We start from the raw sequence: 26,152 nt of genomic DNA, 5'->3' as shown, positions 1-26,152 counted from the left end.
ACTGGAGCCCAGACTTGCAGGGACTTCCCAGCGTTATACCAGGAAAATCATTGCTTATATCCCGAGGCATTTCAGACCATTAGCAAGATGCAGGACCACAAAGAGGATTATAGACCTATGGATTAGGGGCAGACTAAGTTACACTTAAAATTATTATTTTTTTTACTTCACTTTACTTTATTGTCACCAAACAATTGATTCTTGAGCGTACAATCATCACAACGATATTTGATTCTGCGCTTCGCGCTCCCTTAAGTTCAAATCGAAGTAAATATAATAAAAATTTAAATTATAAATCATAATTAGAAAATAGAAAAGGGGAAGTACGGTAGTGCAAGTCAGGTCCGGATATTTGGAAGGTACGTCCCAGATCCGGGTCAGGGTCCGTTCGGCAGTCTTATCGCAGTTGGAAAGAAGCTGTTCCCAAATCTGGCCATACGAAGCTCTTTTTATCGCTCAAAATTGTGTGGAAATGGAAAACAAATTGGGTAGGAAACCTAAAAAATAAAAGGCCATTTTTGTTGTCATATTTGACAATACTGTGTTAGAGACTGAAGTCCCAAGAAAATAACAATACACAACATGATATCATAACGGTCAGTGTGATGTTATTACAGCTATGTTTTTTATTTAAAAATATAAAATATTTGTTTTAAATTTTAGTTCTTAATTTTTACATACACTTATGTGTTTTAACTAACTTTTTGGTTTACATTTTTAATTATTCTTTGGTTTACCATTGTGCCTTGATAGTGTAGTCGTTAGCACAAGGCTTTTACAGTTCAGGACATACCAGAGTTTAGAGTCCAATTCCGCTGCTGTCTGTAAGAAATTGCAATGTTTTGCCTGTGCATCATGTGGGTTTCCTCTGGGTGCTCCAGTTTCCTACCACAGTACAAAGATGTACTGGTTAGAAGGTTAACTGGTCATTGTAAATTGTCCAGAGACCAGGCTAGAGTAAAGAGTAGGGTTGCTGAGGGTCATTGGCCAGAAAGGCCTGTTCCATGTTTTGTATTTCTAAATAAACAAATATCTCTGAATGTTTAAGAACTACTAAATATATTTACTGTTTTCTCAGTTCATTTGTAGGGATCTATCCTTCGCTGCACATCATTTCCCTATGTTCTGGAAATGTGGAACTATTAATATCTAAATTCATCCAGCTTGGAATAATCATGGATCTGGTCATTCCAGCGAGACAGGCATTTATTGTCCATTCCTAATTTTCCTTGAGAACTTGCTTGACAACCATCTTTGAGAATGATTGCAACCCTTCTGGTGAATCTGCTCCCAAATTCTACTAGTCAGGATGTTTTCCAACAAAAAAAAGGATGCGGGCACTCAGTGTACACTCAGTGGTCACTTTATTAGGTACGCCTGATAAATACAAATACCTGGGCAGCCAATTACTTGGCAGAACTCCATAAAAGCATGCAGATGTGGTCAGGAGGTTCAGTTGTTGTTCAGACTGAGTATCAGAATGGGGAAGAAATGTGTTTGAAGTGACTTTGACTGTGGAATGATTGTTGGTGTCAGATGGGGTGGTTTGAGTATCCCAGAAACCGCTGATCTCCCGGGATTTTCACGCAAAACATTCTCGAGAGTTTTACAGAGAATGGTACAAAAATCAAAAGTCATCCAGCAAGTGGCAGTTCTGTGGGTAAAAAAAAAATGCCTTGTTAATGAGAGAGATCAGAGGAAAATATCTAAACTGGTTCAAGCTGACAGAAAGGTGACAGTAACTCAAAAAAACTGGTGTGCAGAATGATGCCTCTGAATGCAAAACATAGTTCCTGGAAGAGGATGGGCTACAGCGGCAGTAGAGCACAAACGTACACTGAATGGTCACTTCGTTAGGTCCAGGAGGTACCCAGTAAGATTTCTAAGTTAAGATAGTGTGCAACTTCCACCAGAGCCTGCAGGTGACATGTTCCTAATGTCTTTATCTTTCTTGGTAGTAGGGGTTGTGGGTTTGTCAGTATAGCCTGGCTGGATAACTGCATTTTGTAGATGGTATATAATAAAGCCACTGTGTGCTAGGGGTGAAAGGAATGATTGTGAATGGCAGGCTGCTTTGTCCTGGAAAGGCTTGAGTGTTTATCTTGCTACACTCATCTAGGCAAATCAAGGTATTCCATCACATTCCTGACTGGTGCTTTATGTGTCACAGAATAGTACAGCACAGTACTGGCCCTTAGGCCCACAATGTTGTGCCGACCCTTAAACCCGTCCTCTTGTATTGAGCAGTGGAGAAGGTCTGGACTGTCAATTTCTGCAGGACGTCCAACTTCTGACCTGCTCCTCAGGCATAGTGTGCAGCTGATCCATTCTCCTCGGCATTCTCTCTAAAACTTCCACATCCTTTCTATAATGAGGCAACCAGAACTGAACATGGTCCAACCAGAGTTTTATATGTTGGATGTGAAGGACTATAGGTGAATGATGAGGACTGAGAGACCTCTGTGTTTGCCTGATCCTCACCTTATGGGCTTCCTCATCACGGAGGACTCTCTCAATAAAATAACTGATCCTTCATTGTAAGCGTTGAACTGTGAACTGTGGCTGCGGGAGACTCACAGCCAAAGTCAGTATGCTCTTTGAACTGATATCATAAACAACCCTTTAGCCTCAGTTACCTTGCAGTTCCTGGTGTAAGTAACAGAACTCATATCTAATTAACTGTGAACTAATGCCTGCTGATCTTACATCTGCCATTGGAAATTTATGTATTTACAGAGTGAATATGAAGTCTCCAGCTTAGAAATTATAATATGCTGCTTTGGGAGCTTATGGAGGTTGTGCTTAAGATCCCCTGAGGAATGATATTCTGTCAAGTACAAGGACGAAGGCATCAGGCACAGTACCATAGCTCTTGCCTTAGAAACCCACACAGATGGCTTTCTTCTGCAGGCTGGTGTCGTTAATGAAGATTACTTCTCAATTATCTGTAACTTCACTATGTTTCCCAGAAGCAGCCATCAACCATCTGGGCTCTTTGAATAAACCACTGTACAGGGAATTTGCTCCAGTACAGTTCTGCAGATGGATATGCCCCTAGCTAGGTAATTCCCAAGCACAACGTTCACCTTCCAGGATACTGGGCGCAGGACTGTTTGGCTGCAAGTTTGGACTCTGGGCTGGGAGATCTGCTTATCCACTCGGTGGCCAGTTTATTAGGGTCACCTGTACTCCTACTCATCAGTGCAAGTATCTAATCGGCCGATCATGTGGTGGCAGCAACTCAATGCATTAAGGCTTGCAGTTTGCGTCGGTGGTGAGGAAAGCAAATGCCATGTTAGCATTCATTTTGAGAGGTCGAGAATAAAGAGGAAGGATGTGATGCTGAGGCTTTATAAGGCTCTGGTGAGGACTCACCTTGAGTATTGTAAGCAGTTTTGGGCCCCTCATCTTAGAAAGAATGTGTTGGCATTGGAGAGGGTCCAGAGGAAGTTCGTAAGGATGATTCCAGGAATGGAAGGGTTATCCGTTTGACGGCTCTGGGTCTGTACTCGCTGGAATTTAGAAGGATGAGGGGGGGATCGCATTGAAACCTTTCGAATGTTGAAAGGCCTAGACAGAGTAGATGTGGAAAGGATGTTTCCCATGATGGGAGAGTCCAGGACAAGAGGGCACAGCCTCTGGATAGAGGGGCGCCCTTTCAAAACAGAGATGCGGAGAAATTTTAGCCAAAGGGTGGTGAATTTGTGGAATTTGCAGCTGTGGAGGCCAGGTGCTTGGGTGTATTTAAGTCAGAGATTGATAGGTTCTTGACTGAACATGGCATCAAAGGTTACGGGGAGAAGGCTGGGAACTGGGGTCGAGGAGGAGATTTAAAAAAGGATCACCCATGATTGAATGGCGGAGCAGACTTGATGGGCCAGATGGCCTAATTCTGGTCCTATGTCTTATGCATCATGGTCAAGAGTTGTCATGGTTCAGTTGCTGTTCAGACCAAACACCAGAATGGGGAAGGAATTTGATCTAAGTGATTTTGACCATGGAATGATTGTTGTTGCCAGACGGGATGTTTGGAGTATCTAAAAAACTGCTGATCTCCTGGGATTTTCACACACAACTGTCTCTAGAGTTTACAGAGAATGGTGTGCTAAGCAAAAGGACATCCAATGTGTGGCAGACCTGTGGGCAAATATGCCTTGTTAATGAAAGAGATCAGAGGAGAATGGCCAGGCTGGTTCAATCTGACAGGAAGGTGACAGTAGCCTCAAATAATCACGAGTTTCAGCAGTGGCGTGGAGAAGAGCATCTCTGGACGCATATCAAACGTTGAAGTGGATCAGCTACAACAGCCTTAACCATGAACATACACTCAGTGGCCACTTTATGAGATACAGGATAAAGTTATGTATATCTCTTTTGAGCTATGCTTAATTCACCTAGTGTAAGTGGAGTGAGGCATGACTACACAGCAATGTTCCCTTTAGTTTTTAGTCAGAGTCCTCAAAAATCTTATGTAGTGCAATTTTTTTTCCTGTGACAAAAGTATATGCACACTGAATGCAGACATGGCACATTTATGTAGGTTTACAAAATACTTCACATAAAACTGCACAGAATAACAACAAAATAACATACATATTTAAGTCACTCAGTTATTTTTTCTCTCTCCTGTCTTTGGCGTTTACCCATTCTTTATAAACTCTATCTAGACTCATAGATCTTCCATCCAATTGATAGCTTTTGATTCTCATTAACATATCCAAATGACATTCACCTAAACTGTTTCTCAGCTTGTTTTTGAGTTCATTCATTAGGCTGAAACCTCACTCACAGTCCGCACTAGACGCAAGAAAGGTTCCCCCAATGTCCATCAACTGTGCAAGGTCGCAAAATTATTCATTTTGAAGTACGAATGCCACCATTTGAGCAAAGTTTGAAATCAGTTCGGATTTAATTTTTTCTTGCATGGAAAATTTGAAATCATTAAACTGTCTAGAAAATCATGATATTTTAGACATTTTAGATTTCCTCTGGGTTTGACCGTTTTCGCTCTTGCTCGTCTGCACTCAACCGTAACGTGCGTAGCACTCCCATAATGACGGGTTCTGTTGCTTGAGCTTTCGTACACCGTTCAGATGCGATTTACTTGCCAAATGCTACTTCAAAAGTTCCCAAATATCATCCCCACTTCTTTCCACTAGCAAATTCCCCAGTAACTGTCGCATCACGGCAATACAAACGGGTAACTCCAGTTTCCGAATCGTACAAGAGTATCTCTCGTAGCTGAACGTTCATGACCTTCCTACTTTTAAGCCATTCAACTTTAAACAAATGTGCAGTTCATTTGCGCTTCATGCCCTTGGCTTCTTCGGAATTCGACATAGTGAATCAATATTTTTCAACAAAATCTCAGTGAGCTATCTACAGGATTTGAAAGAGATCTTTGTAAACTTCACCGTGTGAACACCGGCCCCCGCGATGCAGCCGTACAAACCAGAACAGGTAAAGGTGAGGTGACGCTAATTAGTGAAGTACTTTGTTTTTTTTTATTTGGAAAAACCCACTAACTAGTTAACAGAAACGTTTAGCTAAAAGATTAGTTTCAGTAAGTATAATTAATAATTACTACATTATTTTAGGTAACTAACCTTCTGTGCGCACATTCAATGCATTTGAGCGCTGATTAAAAAACGGTGTGCGCGCATGCGCATAGTTTGGGGGGGGGGGGACAGCGCACAGCAGAGAAAAGGTAATCTCCTGCTGGGAGAAAAGTAAGTAAATCCTTTATTTAAATTATTTTACATGGCTTTATGATTCCAGGTTATTTTCGCTTGTAACTTTAAAAAGAGATTAACAATGTTTAAAAGATATAAATTTATTGATTCTTGATAGATTCTGTGTGATTGAGAATGTCAACTGGTTTCAGACATCCCACCCTGCAAAAACTCATTTCAGGGAGGTAGTACCATCACCCCCACCCCACGCAGCTCCATATTACCCCCTCCCCTCCCCCCCGTCGACCTCCATGGGTGTATGTAATACTTTGTTTAGTGATTTCGTCTAATCTGTAAACCAAGTTGGGTATATGCAGAAAATGTGACACTAAAATATGTACTTATATTATCATGGAGTCGTTTTTTTTATTCTATTACAAGTTTAAGCAAGTCTACAGGGATTTCGGCCTCATCACCTAGGACGTCAATAGAGTAGCTCCTTAGCAGCTAGCCAGCTAGTTTAAATAACGTTAGCTCTGCTAATGAACGAATGACACCTGTTAAACTCACCTCAACATGTCTTTTACATTTTAACCCACCATGGGCAATAGAAAAGTCACTGTTGCAAACAATGCAGCGAGCAGCACGGTCATTATTTTGTACCCCTATTAGGCAGGGGTACACTTTAGTGTAGTCTGGGGTGAAGTACGTTTTATATTTTCTTTTTTTTTTGGAACACTCTGCCATGGCGCTGCAGGACACTAAACTGAACTGACGGACAATGAAAGAGAGAGAGAGGTCGACTGTAAAGCCCGCCCACAGAGAAGACTGATAGGTCTACTTAGCACGAAGAGAGACCAATCAGGATGCTCACTCTTGCTTTTGCTCTTCCTCACCCTCTCAAAAAAAAATTGATTTCCGGGATATTGTATATAATTTGCAGGTGTCAGGGAGCCGCTATCAATATGCAGGAGACTCCCAGAACTTCCGGGAGAGGTGGGATGCCTGAGGTTTGGCTGCCAGTGAGTCAGGCCCCCAGTATTGTTCATTTCTCTACAGCTGGCCTCCTATACCACACCAAGCCCCAAGTTGTCCGCCATCTTACTGCTCCAGGCGTAAGATAATACCCTGGATCCCAGTGGAAGAAATTGCTAGTCCAGGTTACAAACTTGGATGGTTGGGTGCAGACAAGCACTTCCAGCTACTTGAGGTTCCCCGTTAGCAAGCCTTCGTCACCCAGTTAAGAAGAGCTGGGCAATTCCTGCACGATATAATTTTACAGAAGAGCATAAAAGGTGAATGAATTTGAAAACCATGAGGATTATCAATGTTAGAACATTAGAAAGAAGCATTTCAGGGAGCAATGAGCACAGTCCTTTTTTTCCTGAGTCTGACTAATGCACCAGCCTGCCTGCCTCATCGCCAGCTTTGTAGTTTTTTCTGTGTTGTTTTTATGTAGTTCAGTGTCGTTTTTGTATTGTTTCATGTAGTACCATGGTCCTGAGAAATGTTGTCTCGTTTTTACTGTGTACTGTACCAGCAATTATGGTCGAAATGACAATTAAAAAATGACTTGACTTGAGCTACCGCTCTGTTTCTTAGAAAACACACGGCATGCAGCTTTTAAGTGCAGATGAGCTGAATTGTAAGTAAATGTAAGAATTCCATAAAGATGTCCAGACATCGATGGCGTATTACTGTTTGTCAAATACACGAGAGCACATCCAGTGAATATGTAATGTAGAGAGGATCATCAGTCAGTATTATTGAAGAAACAAAGCAAACACAGGATAAAATGCCACAGCTGCCATTTTGGGCTTGAACTGCATGATGGGATACTTGACATTCTGATGATTTTGATTCCACCTCACCATCTTTACCACTCCTACAATACATCCTATTGGAACTGAACAGAACCACTTTTTAATTCACTGCTGTGCAGAAGTTTACCAATTTAAAAAATAAACTCCAAATTCTGCCAACACAAGGAAATCTGCAGATGCTGGAAATTCAAACAACAACACACACAAAATGCTGGTGGAACACAGCAGGCCAGGCAGCATCTATAGGGAGAAGTGCTGTCAACGTTTTGGGCCGAGACACTGTTTGTCCATTAAAGGTTAATAACCAGGAGCAGAAACTGGAATATATCAAGTATAAAGAATAAGTAAACAGATTCTTTATACTTCAATAATTTCAAATTTGCATCAATTATATATTTTTTGTGTGGTTGTATTTTACTGATACGTTGTACTTGCTATCTTGTATGTGTGAGGATGAGGCCCCAGGCCGCAGCACTGCCTGTTTATAGCCATCAGGAGAGAGGTATTAAAGCCAGTGCACTCCGCTGAGGGTGGTGTTGCATGCCGCCCCCCCCCCCCCCCCCCACCATCCCCCAGTATTCGCTCGGGCAAAGACAAGTGTATTGTGGTCTGCTGCAGATTTTTATGGCATTCATGGCTCAGATGGGGACTATATTGTTTTTCCAGGGCTGTATCTTACTGATATCTTTATGTGTGCTGTGTGACTGTCGGTGTTGTGTTTTACACCTTGACCCCAGAGTAACGCTGTCTCATTTGGTTGTCTTGAATTAAAATTTAAACTAACAATCCGAACAAAATTGAGAGATCACATCCACAAAGCAGTGTTTTCGTTTTTGTCAGTGTTTTCCAACAATCTTTTCTATTTGTATAGTTGGTTTTCTTGCAAAATGTTCACCACCTCCCAGTCTTTCAGACACTGCTTCCGCATCTCATTTCCCTAATCTGGCCAGTCCCCACTATCTTCTTCACTGCCGAACAATATGTCAAGCAAATGGGTTTAGGTGAGGCCACGCAGCCAGCATGGTTCTGTTTTTGAATGCAACAATGACAAGAGCAAATATTCTTCCTTCCTGATTCTATTGTGAGAGAACAGTTTATGTCCAATGGAATATTAATTAACAGGCCCCAAGGCTACAACTCAGTCATTCATTTTTTTTTCTGAGTGGAATTAGCAGAAATCCTCAAATCATCGCCCTTCTTGTTCGTGTGCGCAGATTTGCCCTGCCAATGAATTGCTGAGAGTACAGAAGGATGTAAAGAGCCTCTAGATTTAAAGTCAGCAACTAAAATCTGCACCTGTAGACTGGGTGGGTTGGGGGGGTGGAGCAGAGTACAAGACTGACAGTTTTAATGTTTTAATTTCCATTTAAAATTTCAGTTACTTTATTTGATAATTACTAAAAATATTTTCAGAAATTGTCAAAGGAGAGGTAAGTATTCACCTTGAGAAAGGAAGATGGAAAATTCATGTTTAATGTTCAGGTGTAACAAAGGAAAGAAACTGTTCAATGTTCTAAAACGGGTTCCCAACCTTCTGTTCTAGTGCCCAGTTCAATTAGTTTTATTTTAAGTGTCTTTAGTCACATGGAGATAGTTCATATTGACATTGATTACCAGGGCACTGTGCAGATTGTTGGTTTGTGCAAGCTAACCTAGACTGCCAGCGCAATCTAAAGGAGCAACTCACCGTTTCTTCAAACTTTGAACAGTTATTTTAGCCTTCATCCTACAAGGTAATGTCATCATTGACTTTGAGAAAGTGATGATTGAGAGTCACTAGGATTGTTTGTTCCATGTTGTTAGAGCAGCGCCTGCTACATCTCTTACTCTATAAGAGACGGGACACTAGATGATTAGAAAGCAAGAAGAGCAAAAGATGATGATAATGTGCCTAGAATCCCGAGGCCCTGTGCACAAGACTCCCCTTGACTGAAGAGCTGTGGAACTCCAATCTCATGATTCCTTGTGATGATGGTACAATCTCCAGGCCACGAGGCAATTGACAGTCAGAAAAATTGCCAGTCAATTTCTTCAAGGTGAGATGTTGCTTTCAATGGGATGATTGACACACCTTAAACCACTTCTAGTGGCGTTGGTTAAATTAAGTGATAAATACTGGCATGGACACTGCAGAGAAACTGCTGTTTCTCTTTGGAATAATTACATAAGTTTTAAAAAATATATGCGCCCTTCGAAAGAACAGACTAGATTTGGTGTACCGTTTACAAATTTGAATGTTAATACTGACAGTCTGGTGCAGTACTGAAGTGCTGTCCTGTTGAAACTGGCAAGTGCTGAGAGTAGAATTGAAGTGCAGAAGCAAGGTAAGCCCCTCTTCTCTGCAACACACACCGAATGCTGCAGGAACTCAGCAGGTCAGGCAGCATCTATGGAAAAATAGCTGAAGGGACTTGGCTCAAAACTTCGACTGTTTATTCCTTTCCATGAGTGCTGCCTGACCTGCTGAGTTCCCCCAGCACTGTGCGGGCGTTGTTTGGATTTGCAGATTTCCTCTTGCTTGAAGAATGGTTAAATTGCGTCTCTCAGTGTGTGGCTCCCCCGTGCCTTTTCACAGTGATGCCCTTTTTGAATATAGGAGAGCGAACAATCTGGCATCTGATTGCTCATAAATCAAGTCCAGAATGTTAAGTGGAAGTCCAGAGTCCTAGCACGGGCCCAGAACTGGGGCCAGGGGTGCAGCCAGAACATGCTCACTGCAAGACATACACTGAGTGGTCACTTTAGTAGGTACCTCCTGTGCCTAATAAAATGGCCACTGAGTTTAGGCCCGTGGTCTGGTGCTGCTGTAGCCCATCCACTTCGAGGTTCAACACATTGTATGTTCAGGAATGTTCTTCTGCACACCACTGTTGTAACCCATAGCTATTTGAGTTACTGTTGCCTTCCTATCAATTCGAACTTGTCCGGCCGTTCTCCTCTAACCTGTCATTTACAAGGTGATTTGGCGAATAGAACTGCCTCTCACTGGATTTTTTTTTAAATTGCACCATTTTCTGTAAACTGAAGAGACTGTTGTGCGCAAAAATCCGAGGAGATCAGCAGTTTCTGAGATACTCAAATCACCCCACCTGGCACCAACATTCATTCCACAGTCAAAGTCACTTAGATTACATTTCTTCCCCATTCTGATGTTTGGTTTGAATCTTTTGACCATGTCTGCATGCTTTTATGCATTGAGTTGCTGCCACGTAATTAGATATTTGTATCTAATAAAGTGGCCGCTATTATTCCCATGTGTAATATGTTCAAAAAAGCCAATTAAAAGTGCATTTGGTTATCATTTAGAGTAACAGTGAATGGTTCTGAATATACAACAATAGAACCAAAGTCAAAAGATGCCGGATTATCAGTTTTCCTGAAGTGGCGGAGAAGGATTGAGGAGAATTTTATCTTTGATTATGAGCACTATGTAATATTTTATATAGTGTACTTAGTTAATTCACTTCCATACACTAATCACCATGTTTAGTGCTAATAACCTGGGAGATTAATTTCTTACTGATCAGTTAACAGATAAAGTGCAACAAGCATTTTTCACCATGTAGATTAGATGCAAATAATATACATGAAGAATATTCCCAGTCAAGTGTAAAGTTCCAATTTTTAATTAGGAATTCTCTACAATAAAAAAAGAGAGAGATACATTTATTTAAAATGTCAGCTGCATTGAAGCAATAATCAATCTGATGTTACTCCCGTGTTTCTTTTTATTCCTAATTCTCTTCCAGATTGTTAGCAATGCCATTTCTTCTGTAAAATTCTGTTTGCACTCGGGCAATTCTGACAAAGGTACGATTGGTTTGCTCGAGTTGGGGACGATTACCATAGAGTGATGATGATAAGACTGGAATTGTTCGAGCTTTCTCCTGCGTGACACACAAGCAGATGTTGCTGAAAAGTGTTTGAAACTGTGACACCCAAACAAAAAGTGCTTAGAATAGTTCAATGAAGCAGAATGAAAGGGAGAGTTTAGTCATTTCATGAAATTTCAGATCTTTCTCCCAATTTACATATTTTATTCAGGAACATTGATTTCTTATCTAATTCCCTTTGTGTTGCCTCAGTAAAATTATCTTACTGTTTAAAGATTATACAGCCCTTCAAAATAAAATTATTTTCTCTGAAGGATGTGAAATACAAGAACATCACTGCTACATTTCTCATGGCTGACTAAATTTCTCAAAGGATAATACGTATTTATTTTCTGAACTGTATATTAAAGAAAGTTTCATCCTCATTACCTGAACAACAAACTGTAATCATCCATATAACCATATAACAATCACAGCACGGAAACAGGCCATCTTGGCCCTCCTAGTCCATGCCGAACTCTTAATCTCATCTAGTCCCACCTACCCGCACTCAGCCCATAAACCTGCACTCCTTTCCTGTCCATATACCTATCCAATTTTACCTTAAATGACACAACTGAACTGGCCTCTACTACTTCTACAGGAAGCTCATTCCACACAGCTATCACTCTCTGAGTAAAGAAATACCCCCTCGTGTTTCCCTTAAACTTCTGCCCCCTAACTCTCAAATCCCTTGATTTGTAGAAGCATTTCTATTCATTCCAATTCTGAAAGATCAACCACTGAGGCAGGAGTAAAAACTGAACCAGGTGCTGCTACTTTACACTTTCAAGTGTATCCCACCACTCTTTAAATCTTTGATTGCCACCATCTTCCTACTCCAAACCCCTACCCCTCAACTTCCCTTCGCACTCATCGCCCTGGAAATTTGCTTGTGAAAAACTTGCATTACTTATTCTAAAGTATTTTAATAGTTTAATGACCATAAGATACAGGAGCAGTATTAGACCATTTGGCCCATTGAGGCTGTTCCACCATTTCATCATGACTGATCCATTTCTCTCTAAGCCACCATCCCCTGCCTTCCCCCTGTATCCCTTCATGCCCTGACTAATCAAGAATCTATCAACCTCTGCCTTAAATATACCCAGTGACTTGGACTCCAGAGTTGCCAATTTTATACTTGAAAATTTTGACTGTTTGGGTGACAATGGTGCAAAAATGGCTGGACATACACGAGATAAATAAACAAGTCAATACTTCAAAAAAAAACTAACTTTAACTTCATGCTGCCTTTCCAGAGTTCAAGCCACACATTATCTTGAACACAGATTCTGCCACATTAAAAAAACCCACCACCTGTGCATTTATTCAAATAATCTAGTACAGATGCTGAATTCTTGTTACAGGCTGTTTCTGTGATAATAGTTGATGCTTTGCTGAAAATAATTCTTTGAGGTCGTTAAAAATCTACAACAGCAATATCAGAATCAGTTTCAATATCAACAGCATATGTTGTGAAATTTGTACATTCTAACATAGGAAAAATAAACATTGTGAATTACAGCAAGAAATAGATATATGAAATTAAATAATTAGTGCAAAAAAAAGTGAGGTAATGTTCATAGATTCAGTATCCATTCAAAAATCTGATGGCAAAGGGGAAGAAGCTGTTCCTGATTCATTGAGTGTGTGTCTCCAGGCCAGCTGTTGTGGGTTTGCCCAAAGTTTAAAACTTCAAGAGGCAGCACAGCAGTGTAAGTAAGGCATGGACATTTCACGCACAGTTACAGCATCCAGATTCAATTCCTCCACTGGTGGTAAGAAGTTTATATGTTCTCCCCATGACCCATGGGCTTCTTCAGGGTTTTCTGGTTTCCTTCCCCATTTCAGAGATGCATGAGTTAGTAGGTTAATTGGTCATATGGGTATAATTGGGCAGCGTGGTCCCTTTGGGCTGTGTCTCTAAATAAAATCCAGCTGCTCATGGGTATGACCATGGTGGTGAGAACAGAAAGCACCAGGGATAAAGACGGCTGCAAAGGAGGATGGAGACAGAACATAGAACAGTACAGCACAGTACCCTTTGGCCCATGGTGTGTTGATTTAACCCTTCCCTCCTTCACAGCCCAGAGATAGGGGAGGAAGAGGAGAAGAAAGGCTCTCAACAAGAACCCATATTTGACAGTGCTCATGGACCTTCTCTCAATTCCTCCATTTCCACTGCATCTTCCCTTCCTCCACCATTGACTGCCCTCAAATGCATCTCTCCCACTTCACACACATCTGCCCTCACCCCATCCACCTACCACCCCACTCGGGATAGGGTTCCCCTTGTCCTCACCTACCACCCCACCAGCCTCCATATCCAACATATAATTCTCTGTGACTTCCGCCATCTCCAACGGGATCCCACCACCAAGCACATCTTTCCCTCTTCCCCCCCCCCCCCTGGTTTCTGCTTTCCACAGGGATTGCTCCCTACTCAACTTCCTTGTCCATTCGTCCCTCTCATCCCTTCCCACCGATCTCCCTCCTGGCACTTATCCTTGTAAGCGGAACAAGTGCTACAACTGCCCTTACACTTCCTCCCTCACCACCATTCAGGGCCCCAGACAGTCCTTCCAGGTGAGGCGACACTTCACCTGTGAGTCGGCTGGAGTGGTATACTGCGTCCGGTGCTCCCGGTGTGGCCTTTTATATATTGGTGAGACCCGACACAGACTAGGAGACCGTTTCGCTGAACACCTATGCTCGGTCCACCAGAGGAAGCAGGATCTCCCAGTGGCCACACATTTTAATTCCACATCGCATTCCCATTCCGATATGTCAATCCGTGGCCTCCTCTACTGTGGAGATGAATCCACTCTCAGGTTGGAGGAACAACACCTTATATTCCGTCTGGGTAGCCTCCAACTTGATGGCATGAAAATTGATTTCTCTAACTTCTGTTAATGCCCGTCCTCCCCTTCTTACTCCATCCCTGATTTATTTATTATTTTTTTTCCCTCTGACCCTCTCACAATAATTCCTTGCCTGTTCTCCATCTTCCTTGGTTGCTCCCCTCCGCCTTTCTTTCTTCCAAGGCCTTCCATCCTATGATACTCCCCCTTCTCCAGCACTTGTATCCCTTTTGCCAATCAACCTCCCAGCTCTAGGTTTCATCCCTCCCCCTCCTGTCTTCTATCATTTTGGGTCTCCCCTCCCCCTCCCACTTTCAAATCTCTTACTATCTCTTCTTTCAGTTAGTCCTGACGAAGGGTCTCGACCCGAAACATCGACTGTACTTCTCCCTATAGATGCTGCCTGGCCTGCTGCGTTCCACCAGCATTTTGTGTATGTTGTTTGAATAGTGCTCGTGGACCATTTCTATTTTAACTTCACTGAAGGGCAACATGTATTTCAATAAAAAGTACCATCCTAACAGGCACTGACAACTACAAATAGATTTGTTAAGTATTTTCAAGAACCACCATCATCATTATGTGCTGTAGGCCATCATGGTGACAATGATTGTTCTGCAGAGAGTTCTTCACCATTGCCTTCTTCTGGGCAGTGTCATTACAAGATGGGTGACCCCAAACATTCAGAGCTTTTATTTAACTGTAACTTGCCCTGCCCAATTAACACTGAGAATTCAGGCATTCTCGGAGAGTGGTTGAACAAGGGGCTACTGTTCTAAAATGAGGTATTCCAGACTAATAAAAAGAAACTCAAGAATGGGTAGTTATAGGAGAATCACATTGGTGTCTAAAAGTGATTCCATTATTCTTCTCCATTTTCCCACTTGCTCACCTGATTTTGAACAGCTTAGACAGGGAAACACTTAATAAGAATTTTTCAAAATCATTACAAGCCATTTGGCATAAATTCAGTCAATAAAGAAATTTATTAAATAGTGAGAATTTCAGTTTGTATTCATCATTGTTGCTCATACGATTAAATAAGATGGGCAATGGTAAGGTGATTGATGACAGACAGACATACTTTATTGATCCCGAGGGAAAATGGGTTTCGTTACAGCAGCGCCAACCAAGAATAGTGTAGAATTATAGCAATATAAAACCATAAATAATTAAATAATAAGTTAATCATGCCCAGTGGAAATAAGTCCAGGACCAGCCTATTGGCTCAGGGTGTCTGACACTCCGAGAGAGGAGTTGTGAAGTTTGATGGCCACAGGCAGGAATGACTTCCTATGACGCTCAGTGTTACATCTCGGTGGAATGAGTCTCTGGCTGAATGTACTGTGCCTATCCAGTACATTATGGAGTGGATGGGAGTCATTGTCCAAGATGGCATGCAACTTGGACACTTCCTCATTGGATATGGTTCTATAGGATAGTGGAGGAGGTTTACAGGGGATCTGAGGGTGTATTTCCTGCTAAAGTGTTAGATCCTGAATAACTGTGCCGCAGTAGCTGCTGAAGACTGGGACTGAAAATTTTCAAGTATGTTCAGTTCTGACCAAAAGTCTTGGGTATATATCTAGGTTGCCTAAGACTTTTGCACAATATTGTAGTAATTTTATGTATTGCACTGCACTGTGATGTGAAAAAAAAATTCACAACATATGTGGGTGATGATAAACCTATTTCTGATATGGGTCTCTATTGTGGAAGAGGGCAGGAAGAGGGGAATCATGGTTGGATAAGGGGAAGGGAGAGGGGAGGGAGTGGAAAGCACCAGAGAGGCATTCTGTAAAGATCAGTAAACCATTTGTTTGGAATCAAATGATACTGCCTGGTGTCCCAGGGCTGGGTGTTTCTGCACCCATGCCAACTCCTACCCTTGGCAGTCCATCTCTGCCACCTGTCCCACACCCCTCCCGTAGCGCTACAAGTTGACAATTTTTTATTGAGATACAGTGCATAATAGGCCTCTCTGGTCCTTTGAGCCACAATGGCCAGCAACCCCCGATTTAATCCCATCCTAGTCACGGGACTTTTTACAATGACCAATTAACCTATCAACCAGTACGTCTTTTGGCATGTGGGAGGAAACAGGAGCACCTGGAGGGAACCCATGCAGTCATGGGAAGAACATACCTCACAGACAGCAGCGGAACCAAATACAGTACTGTGCAAAAGATACAGGCACCTTAGCTGCATATACTGTATGAGCCTAAGACTTCCGCACCGCACCGTAGGGGAACACTTGAAGACTAATGATCAAGCACTGGTAAATAGAATTGGTACAGAAGAGTACTTGGCAGTGATTCAAAGAATCTGTTCCTGTGCTGGACAACGCCATGATTCTGTGAACAAACAAATGTTTACCAGAACAATATTAAAGAATGGGGAAAAAGATTGCTTGTTTACAGCATTCCTTCTGGGCACTATCATTTGAAAAGCCAATTTTCCTGAAAGTTGGATAATACCAATTCACCGAGGTACAATAACTCTGATAGTGGATTCCATTTTAACAGAGCAAAACTGTAACATACCTCTGCATTCACATTTAGACCTTGGCTGTGGCTGTATTCTCGATCATCGCGATGAATTTTATTATTATATCCTTGTTGCACTTTAAAAACCTGATCATAAATCAGCACCGATACTTCCTAAAAGGAAAACAAAATACCTTAACAACTATAGAAAGACCTTGTTCAGTCATAAATATAGAAGAACTTCAATTTACTTTATACTGTCTGACTTTGTTGCTGTGGTGTTGAAAGGAAATAATTTGTTTTCTTACAAATCTCTCCCTTCCACTCTAAACTGCCTTTCTGTGGGCTGGAATTCCCTCAAAGCTGCTTCTGTTGCTGTGTGTTATCGTAGCTCCAATCAAAAGTGCAGCTGAAACCTAAACGATTCACATGAACAAGGCTTCCACATATTCAATGAAATTTGGGGTATCTAATGCTGTGGTTTGGTTAATAATCTGGTAATTCAGAAACCAGGACTGATATTTAAACTAAAGATTATATCACACTATTATTGCTGGGAAATTTAAATTCAGTCAATTACAGAATGAAATGAAAATAGTAGGCATCTGTTATAATTATTTAATATAGGGTGCATGTGGAGAGGATGTTTCCTATGGTGGTGGAGTCTAGGACTATAGCGCACAGTCTGAGAATATGACATCCCTTTGGATCAGATGAGGAGAAATTTCTTTAGACAGAGGATTGTGCATTTGTGGAATTCATTGTCACAGACAGTTGAGGAGGCCAAGTTATTGAGTATATTTAAAGCAGAGGTTGATAGATTCATGACTAGTCAGGTCAACAAAGTTAACAGAGAGAAGGCAGGAGAATGGGGTTGAGAGGATTAATAAAGCAGCCATGATAGAATAGTGGAGCAAAATTGATGGACCAAGTGGCTCTATGTCTTGTGAACAATGAAACCACTGCCGTCAAAACTACCTGCTTCATTAATATATTTTTCAGAAAGCACAGAGCCAATAAGGCCTACAAGACTCCAGATCCACTGCAATATGGTGTATATCTTTCTCCAGTGAAATACTGGGAACTCCAAAGTCACCAGGATCTCCATATCTCCTTAAGTGATTTCATCCTCCTCCCTAGCCAGTACTTTAGCTTGATTAGACTGTCAACATTTTGGTTTAGTAAGTCCAAGATGAATTTTCACTAAAATAGTTCAGTATATTTACAAAGCGCTTCCATCTGCTCTGATTTGGGACATGCAATTACTCAGTTCATGACAAAGGCAGTGTAAAAGAGATGAGTAAGGAAGGCAATGGCAGAAATTCTGGGCACAGCATTCCAAACATCTAGATTTTTTTGGTAGTGTCCAAGTTCCCAATTTTAGACCCTTGTTTAATGAAGAAAGATGCTGGGATAAACCCAGTGCCTATACACTGTTTACTTTGATCTTAGAGCAAGGAAATGTTTTAGAACAATGATCGGAGACTGGATTAGCAGTCACTTGGTCAAATGTGATAGCTTGGAGAAAGCCAGCATAAAGTTATTTTCTGATGATACAGTAGTAAAGACATTTCCATAAGACCCAGGAGCGGAATTGAGCCATTTGGCCCATCAAGTCTGCTTAGCCATTCCATCATGGTTGACTTATTGTCCTTCTCAACCCCATTCCCCTGCCTTCTGACACCCTGATTAATCAAGAACCTATCAACTGAAATATACACAATAACTAAGTTCATGAGAGAGACAGACAGACATTCTTTATTGATCCCGAGGGAAATTGGGTTTCATTACAGCCGCACCAAGAACAGTGAAGAAATATAGCAATATAAAACCATAAATAATTAAATAATAATAAGTTAATCATGCCAAGTGGAAATAAGTCCAGGACCAGCCTATTGGCTCAGGGTGTCTGACACTCCGAGGGAGGAGTTGTAAATTCAATGGCCACAGGCAGGAATGACTTCCTATGACACTCAGTGCAACATCTCGGTGGAATGAGTCTCTGGCTGAATGTACTCCTGTACCTAACCAGTACATTATGGAGTGGATGGGAGTCATTGTCCAAGATGGCATGCAACTTGGACAGCATCCTCTTTTCAGACACCACCGTCAGAGAGTCCAGTTCCACCCCCACAACATCACTGGCCTTCCGAATGAGTTTGTTGATTCTGTTGGTGTCTGCTACCCCCAGCCTGCTGCCCCAGCACACAACAGCAAACATGATAGCACTGGCCACCACAGACTCGTAGAACATCCTCAGCATCGTCCGGCAGATGTTAAAGGACCTCAGTCTCCTCAGGTGATAGAGACGGCTCTGCCCCTTCTTGTAGACAGTCTTAGTGTTCTTTGACCAGTCCAGTTTATTGTCAATTTGTATCCCCAGGTAGTTGTAATCCTCCACCATTTCCACACTGACCCCTTGGATGGAAACAGGGGTCACCAGTGCCTTAGCCCTCCTCAGGTCCACCACCAGCTCCTTAGTCTTTTTCACATTAAGCTGCAGGCGATTCTGCTCGCACCATGTGACAGTGTTTCCCACCGTAGCCCTGTACTCAGCCTCATCTTTTTTTATTTGTAAAGGTGCAGCATTATGATTACAAAATGTACTGGGTACAGTCCAGTCCATCCCTCCCCACTATTGAGCACATCTACAAAGAATATTGTCAAAGGAGGTACAGGAGCCTCAGGTCCCACGCCACCAGCTTTAGGAACAGTTATTACCCTTCAACTATCAGACTCTTAAACCAGAAGGGATAACTTTACTCAACTTCACTCACCCCAACATTGAACTGTTCCCACCATCTATGGACTCCCTTTCAGAGACTCTACAACTGATGTTCTCGATATCTGTTGCTTATTTATTATTATGATTCTGTTTCTCTCCTCTCTTTTAGTATTTGCACAGTTTGTTGACTTCTGCACAGTGGTTCTTTACCTGTCTTTGTTGTGTGTGGTTTTCACTGACTCTGCTGTGTATCTTTGTATTTATTATGAAGTCGCACAAGGCAATGAATCTCGAAATAGTAAATTGTGACATATATGTATTAATAAATTCCTAGATTAAAGGGGGCTGTCACGGGAAAGATGGCTAATTGACTACATAACAGAAAATAACAGTAGTAGTAAAAGCTTCCTTAGTGGGGGAAATGCACAGACGAGTTCCCCAGAGAGTAGGTATATAATCAAACATTAATGATTTGTGCTCTCCAAATAAACAAAATTCACAAAACCAGAAATACCGTGAAATGTAAAGTACAGAATGGCAGAGTTGAAGGAGACATATTGAAGGTGAGGTAGTTAGGTTCTTGATTAGGCAGGGAGTGAAAGGGTTCAGGGAGAAGGCAGGAGAATGGCCCGATTCTGCTCCTATCTCTGGTAATGAGGCTTGCGGAATGAGCAGAGAGGTGACAAATAAATAATATGATTACATTTTAGGAAGAAAAATATTTTTAAAAATCAATATAAAGTAGATGGTAAAATTTGAAAAGGTGTTCAAAAACAGAAATCAGGAATATATGTGCAAAGTTCTTTTTCCAGAGTTGCAGGCATGTAAAGAAAGTGGTTAAGTATATCTTGATATCCTGAGCTTCATAAGGCATAGAATACCACAAGGAAATCACAATGAATTTTCATTAAACACTTGCTCAACCAGAACTGGACTACAATTCCCAGGTGAATCTCAGGTTTCAGGAAAGATATAATGATTTTGGAGAGGGTGCAAAAGAAATTTACTTTAGTTATTTCAGAGATGAGGGACTTTGGTTAAGTGAAGAGACTGAAAGAAATAGAATTGATTCTCCTTGCAAAAGAAGGGGATTTGACACAGGCGGTTACAATTATTAAGAGTGCAGAAAGTGGATCCCAAGAAATTGTTCCCTGTAGCTGAGGGATCAAGAACTCAAAAACATTGAATGCAAGTATATACAATCTTAAGAGGCAATAGAAAGACTAAAGAAACTCTTTCACCAGGGTGGAAGTGTCTAAGTCTTAGTGGGAGTAGATTTAAATTGGGGAGGAGTAGTTTGAAAATAATGTACAAGGTAAGGTCTTTTTACAGATGTAAAAAATGCCCTGCCGGGGAGGTGATGGAAGCAGATAGGACAATGACAGGGGCATATGAATAGGTTGGGAGGCGGGGTGGAAATATGTCTTCACTGAAGGAGGTGCAAGGTGCTCTTCCCTCCGCCAGCCTGCAGGACACTGTTTTGCAAGGTGTACTGCCTGCTTAGCCTGGTGATCAGGGTCAGGTGAAGCCGTGGGAGCAGGTGGTGGATGGTTGTACGTGCAGGTCACAAATCCTGGTTAGGCAGCCACTGACACCAGGCTGACAATCTCTGAAGAGTATTGATAATGGCCGGGATCATCCGTCTTGTAAAGACACGGCCCAGAAGAAGGCGATGGCAAACCGCCTCTGTAAAATAAATGCCAGGAACAATCATGGTCACGGAAAGGCCATTATCGCCCACACGATACGAAATGGAACATTAGGAACAATATGAATAGGCGGAAGTGGACGGGTATATACCATGTGCAGGCAGATGGAATTATTTAACTGGGCACCATGGTCAGCACAGACATTTTGGGCCGAATGGCCTATTCCTATTGCTGTACTGTTTTATGTTTAAGTAACTGGCCGGAACACAAAGGCAATTTTTAAAAATTGTAATGAGCAAGTAAGGTCTGAAAATGTACTGCCAAAAGGGGTAGTAATGAAGGCAAATTCAACTCTGGTATCGCACTGGATAAGTATCTAAAAAGAAATAATTCGCTCGAGGGAGAGGAAGAATGCCCAGCTGATCTTGTTCCTCAAGACCACACGAAATGTAACATTCGGAACGAATTTCCGGAGGTGAAAGTAGATTTAATAATAACCTGAAGACAGAAATGGGATAAATTGAGAGGTGTGTGGACAATTAGAGTGCCTTACTAAAGAACCTATTTCAAAGACGGAGTTAGCAGTCGACTAAGCAGCGGGTTGAGATCATGGCTGTCCAGCAACAGGGAGAGATAGAGGCGCAACCAGCACTCACTTTCTTCTGATTACCAAAGTAAGTGATCTCATTGAGGTCCCGTTTCTCGGGGATGAAGCTGAAGGCGGACAGTGCAGACAGCGGTGTGTTCTTGTCGATGCGTTTGCTGATCTCGGTCATGTCCTCCAGTTTACTGGAGGGGAGCGGGCTTCGTGCGCCGGTTTCCGGCGTCTTCTCGTTGCTAGGTTACCAAGCTACAGCTTGCGGCTCAGCGCCACCCGGATCACCTGCCTCCGCCTCCCGAGCCCGCAGTGACCGGCTGGGACCCGCGCTCCCGTCACAATGGGTCCTTTGGGACCCCACCTGGGTGTTGTTCCTTTACGTCCACAGCAGCCTCGTGTATGTACAGCAAACACTCCCAGTGCTTTTATCTTGCAGAAAGGGACCTTTGCTCATTGGGGGGGGGGGGGGAACAAATGGGTAAGTAAAAATTTCTTCAAAGTTCTTACAAAGCAAAATATGAAAAGGCGTTCATAGTAGAACAGATAAACACAACAGGAATCAATGGAAAGACACGAAGACTGACAAACAGCCAATGCGCAAAAGAAGAGGAACTGTACAAATACTGAGAGCATGCGTTCTAGAGCCCTTGAAAGTGAGTATAGGTTGTGGAATCAGTTCAGAGTTGAGGTGAGTGAAGCTATCCCACGCTGGTTCAGGACCCTGGTAGTAACCGTTCCCGAACCTGATGGTGTGGGACCTAAGGCTCCTGGAACTCCTTACCGATGGCAGCAGCGAGAAAGGGAGGCGCTTAAAAATGAATGCACAAAAATTCAACCTCATCGTCTTCTTGTAAAGTTAAAGTTTTTTTACACACTGGTTGAACACCCAAGTTTGTGTGGTCTTTCACTGATTCTATTATGGTTATTATTCTGTTATGGATTTATTGAGTATGTCCGCAGGAAGATGAATTTCAGGGTTGTATATGGTGAGATATATGTAGGTACTTTCGTAATAAATTTACTTTGAACTTTCATGGTTGGCAGACGAACATAAGGTGCATTACGGCCATCTACTGAGGTGGAGTGTGGAGCAAAGAGATCTATTCCCCCTCCCCCTACAAAAAAAATCAAATAATATCAAAATATAAATCTGTTTAGAAAGTCAAATACACAATTAGATACATTACAATGACAGTGATATCCTAGCAAACTCTCCATGTTAAACTGTATTTGATCCAAACACCTCAATTTTGCAATTAGATGTTCCCTTTGTTTTTCCTAGTAACTGCACTCAAACAATTTATGCTGCACTGTTTCATGATAAGTCCACTCTTTACAGATGCCCTATCATTGCATCCTAATTCTAAACGAGAAATTATTCACCTAGTGTATCCAATATATAAATGTGCAAGTATAACATCTTCCCTCTTTTTTTATACCCATCTCCGAGACGAGTTCCCAACATCCTCTGCATTTGTATAAACACCGTCCCTTCCTTGTCCCAACTTTGTTGCCACAGTAATCAAATAGATTTTTTATTTATAGCTTTCACCTCCCCTTAAAACAAAGGCTACATCCTTGATTTTAAGTGATTGCTAGACTAGAATGTCTGCCACTTGGTTTCCTTCAACCCCAAGATGGGCAGGGTTAGGATAAGAAATGGGAACACAAGCCTGGACCCTGCAGCCTCAACAGATGCTGTCCAATTTCAAAAAAAGATTTCCTAGCTTGCCGTTTGAAGTATCTGTTTTTATTGATGTCAAAATTGAGAATATGTCAAAGCATAGAAGTACATATTCAGGGTTACATCTTCTGAAGTACGTTTTTAACCCATTCCCAGGCTAAAATGATAGCAACCATCTCAGATGTGAATACTAATAACTTTGATAATCTTTTCTTAATAATCACCTGAAACTTTGGAAGATAAACAGAAACATCTGAGTGAACTTCCACTGGACCTCTTGAACCATATGTAAGAAACCATAATGCCCAGCTTGCATAAGTTGCTGAGCTTCCTGTGCCACTAATATAACCATATAACCATATAACAATCACAGCACGGAAACAGGCCATCTCAGCCCTCCTAGTCTGTGCCGAACTCTTAATCTCACCTCGTCCCACCTACCCGCACTCAGCCCATAACCTTCCACTCCTTTCCTGTCCATATACCTATCCAATTTTACCTTTAAATGACACAACTGAACTGGCCTCTACTACTTCTACAGGAAGCTCATTCCACACAGCTATCACTCTCTGAGTAAAGAAATACCCCCTGGTGTTTCCCTTAAACTTCTGCCCCCTAATTCTCAAATCATGTCCTCTCGTTTGAATCTCCCCTACTCTCAATGGAAACAGCCTATTCACGTCAACTCTATCTATCCCTCTCAAAATTTTAAATACCTCGATCAAATCCCCCCTCAACCTTCTACGCTCCAATGAATAGAGACCTAACTTGTTCAACTTTTCTCTGTAACTTAAGTGCTGAAACCCAGGTAACATCCTAGTCTCTACACTCTCTCTAATTTATTGATATCTTTCCTATAATTCGGTGACCAGAACTGCACACAATATTCTAAATTTGGCCTTACCAATGCCTTGTATAATTTTAACATTACATCCCAACTTCTGTACTCAATGCTCTGATTTATAAAGGCCAGCGTTCCAAAAGCCTTCTTCACCACCCTATCTACATGAGACTCCACCTTCAGGGAACTATGCACTGTTATTCCTAGATCTCTCTGTTCCTCTGCACTCCTCAATGCCCTACCATTTACCCTGTATGTTCTATTTGGATTATTCCTGCCAAAATGTAGAACCTCACACTTCTCAGCATTAAACTCCATCTGCCAACGTTCAGCCCATTCTTCTAACTGGCAGAAATCTCCCTGCAAGCTTTGAAAACCCACCTCATTATCCACAACACCTCCTACCTTAGTATCATCGGCATACTTACTAATCCAATTTACCACCCCATCATCCAGATCATTTATGTATATTACAAACAACATTGGGCCCAAAACAGATCCCTGAGGCACACCGCTAGTCACCAGCCTCCATCCCGATAAACAATTATCCCCCACTACTCTCTGGCATCTCCCACCTAGCCACTGTTGAATCTATTTTATTACTCGAGCATTAAAACCTAACGACTGAACCTTCTTAACTAACCTTCCATGTGGAACTTTGTCAAAGGCTTTGCTGAAGTCCATATAGACTACATCCACTGCCTTACCCACATCAACATTCCTCGTAACTTCTTCAAAAAATTCAATAAGGTTTGTCAAACATGACCTTCCACGCACAAATCCATGCTGGCTACTCCTAATCAGATCCTGTCTATCCAGATAATTATTAATACTATCTCTAAGAATACTTTCCATTAATTTACCCACCACTGATGTCAAACTGACAGGTCTATAATTGATGGCTTACTTCTAGAACCCTTTTTAAACAATGGAACCACATGAGCAATACGTCAATCCTCTGGCACAATCCCAGTTTCTAATGACATCTTGAAGATTTCCGTCAGAGCTCCTGCTATTTCTACACAAACTTCCATCAAAGTCCTGGGGAATATCCTGTCAGGATCCGGAGATTTATCCACTTTTAAATTTCTTAAAAGCGCCAGTACTTCCACCTCTTTAATTGTCATAGGTTCCATAACTTCCTTACTTGTTTCCCATACCTTACACAATTCAATATCCTTTTCCTTAGTGAATACTGAAGAGAAGAAATCGTTCAAAATCTCTCCCATCTCCCTCGGCTCCACACATAGTTGACCACTCTGATTCTCTAAGGGGCCAATTTTATCCCTCACTATCCTCTTGCTTTTAATATAACTGTAGAAACCTTTCGGATTTACTTTCACCTTATTTGCCAAACCAACCTCGTATTTTCTTTTAGCTTTTCTAATCTCTTTCTTAAGATTCCTTTTACATTCTTTATATTCCTCGAGCAATTCCTTTACTCCATGCTGCCTATATCTATTGTAGACATCCCTCTTTTTCCAAACCAAATTTCTAATATCCCTTGAAAACCATGGTTCTTTCAAACCTTTAACCTTTCCTTTCAACCTAACAGGAACATAAAGATTCTGTACCCTCATAATTTCAACCTTAAATGACCTCCATTTCTCTATTACATCCTTCCCATAAAACAACTTGACCCAATCCACTCTCTCTAAATCCCTTTGCATCTCCTCAAAGATAGCCTTTCTCCAATCAAAAATCTCAACTCTAGGTCCTGTCCTGTCCTTCTCCATAATTATTTTGAAGCTAATGCTATTGTGATCACTGGACCCAAAGTGCTCCCCAACACATACATCTGTCAGCTGACCTATCGCATTCCCTTACAGGAGATCCAACACTGCCCCATCTCTAGTCGGTACTTCTATGTATTGTTGCATTATACAATCAATCTTCATCTTGGTCTTTTCATGAAGGCTTAAATCAACCATATTTACT

At 41.7% G+C, this 26,152-nt stretch overlaps 1 protein-coding gene and 2 long non-coding RNA genes across 4 annotated transcripts in view; 1 reads left to right on the top strand and 2 right to left on the bottom strand.

Moving 5' to 3' along the window:
- Positions 1 to 164: 164 nt before the first annotated feature.
- Positions 165 to 5,658, bottom strand: LOC132378315 (uncharacterized). The gene is made up of 3 exons (XR_009506963.1): positions 5,607 to 5,658; positions 1,395 to 1,654; positions 165 to 497 (listed from the first exon to the last, which is right to left on the bottom strand). It is a non-coding gene; the product is annotated as an uncharacterized LOC132378315 (long non-coding RNA).
- Positions 5,659 to 5,689: 31 nt separating this feature from the next.
- The window catches only part of LOC132378316 (uncharacterized), a 68,136-nt gene continuing 47,673 nt past the window's right edge, over positions 5,690 to 26,152 (top strand). The window contains exon 1 of the long non-coding RNA XR_009506964.1: positions 5,690 to 5,729. This is a non-coding gene — a long non-coding RNA (uncharacterized LOC132378316). The remainder of the gene's footprint in view (positions 5,730 to 26,152) is intronic.
- Positions 11,099 to 26,152, bottom strand: part of cfap90 (cilia and flagella associated protein 90) — a 36,982-nt gene continuing 21,928 nt past the window's right edge. Inside the window, exons 1-3 of one of the 2 annotated variants that reach the window (XM_059945131.1) lie at positions 21,748 to 22,093; positions 16,775 to 16,891; positions 11,099 to 11,382 (exon numbers count right to left, since the gene is read on the bottom strand). In XM_059945131.1, coding sequence (XP_059801114.1) covers positions 11,230 to 11,382; positions 16,775 to 16,891; positions 21,748 to 21,867 — 390 coding nt within the window. In that variant the 5' untranslated portion in view covers positions 21,868 to 22,093 and the 3' untranslated portion in view covers positions 11,099 to 11,229. Of the gene's footprint in view, positions 11,383 to 16,774; positions 16,892 to 21,747; positions 22,094 to 26,152 lie in introns of those variants that run through there. The other variant, XM_059945132.1, reaches the window with a different exon arrangement.

The sequence above is a fragment of the Hypanus sabinus genome, chromosome 20 (assembly GCF_030144855.1).
Source record: "Hypanus sabinus isolate sHypSab1 chromosome 20, sHypSab1.hap1, whole genome shotgun sequence".
NCBI lineage: Eukaryota > Metazoa > Chordata > Chondrichthyes > Myliobatiformes > Dasyatidae > Hypanus > Hypanus sabinus.
This window is presented reverse-complemented; position numbering and strand designations above follow the sequence as displayed.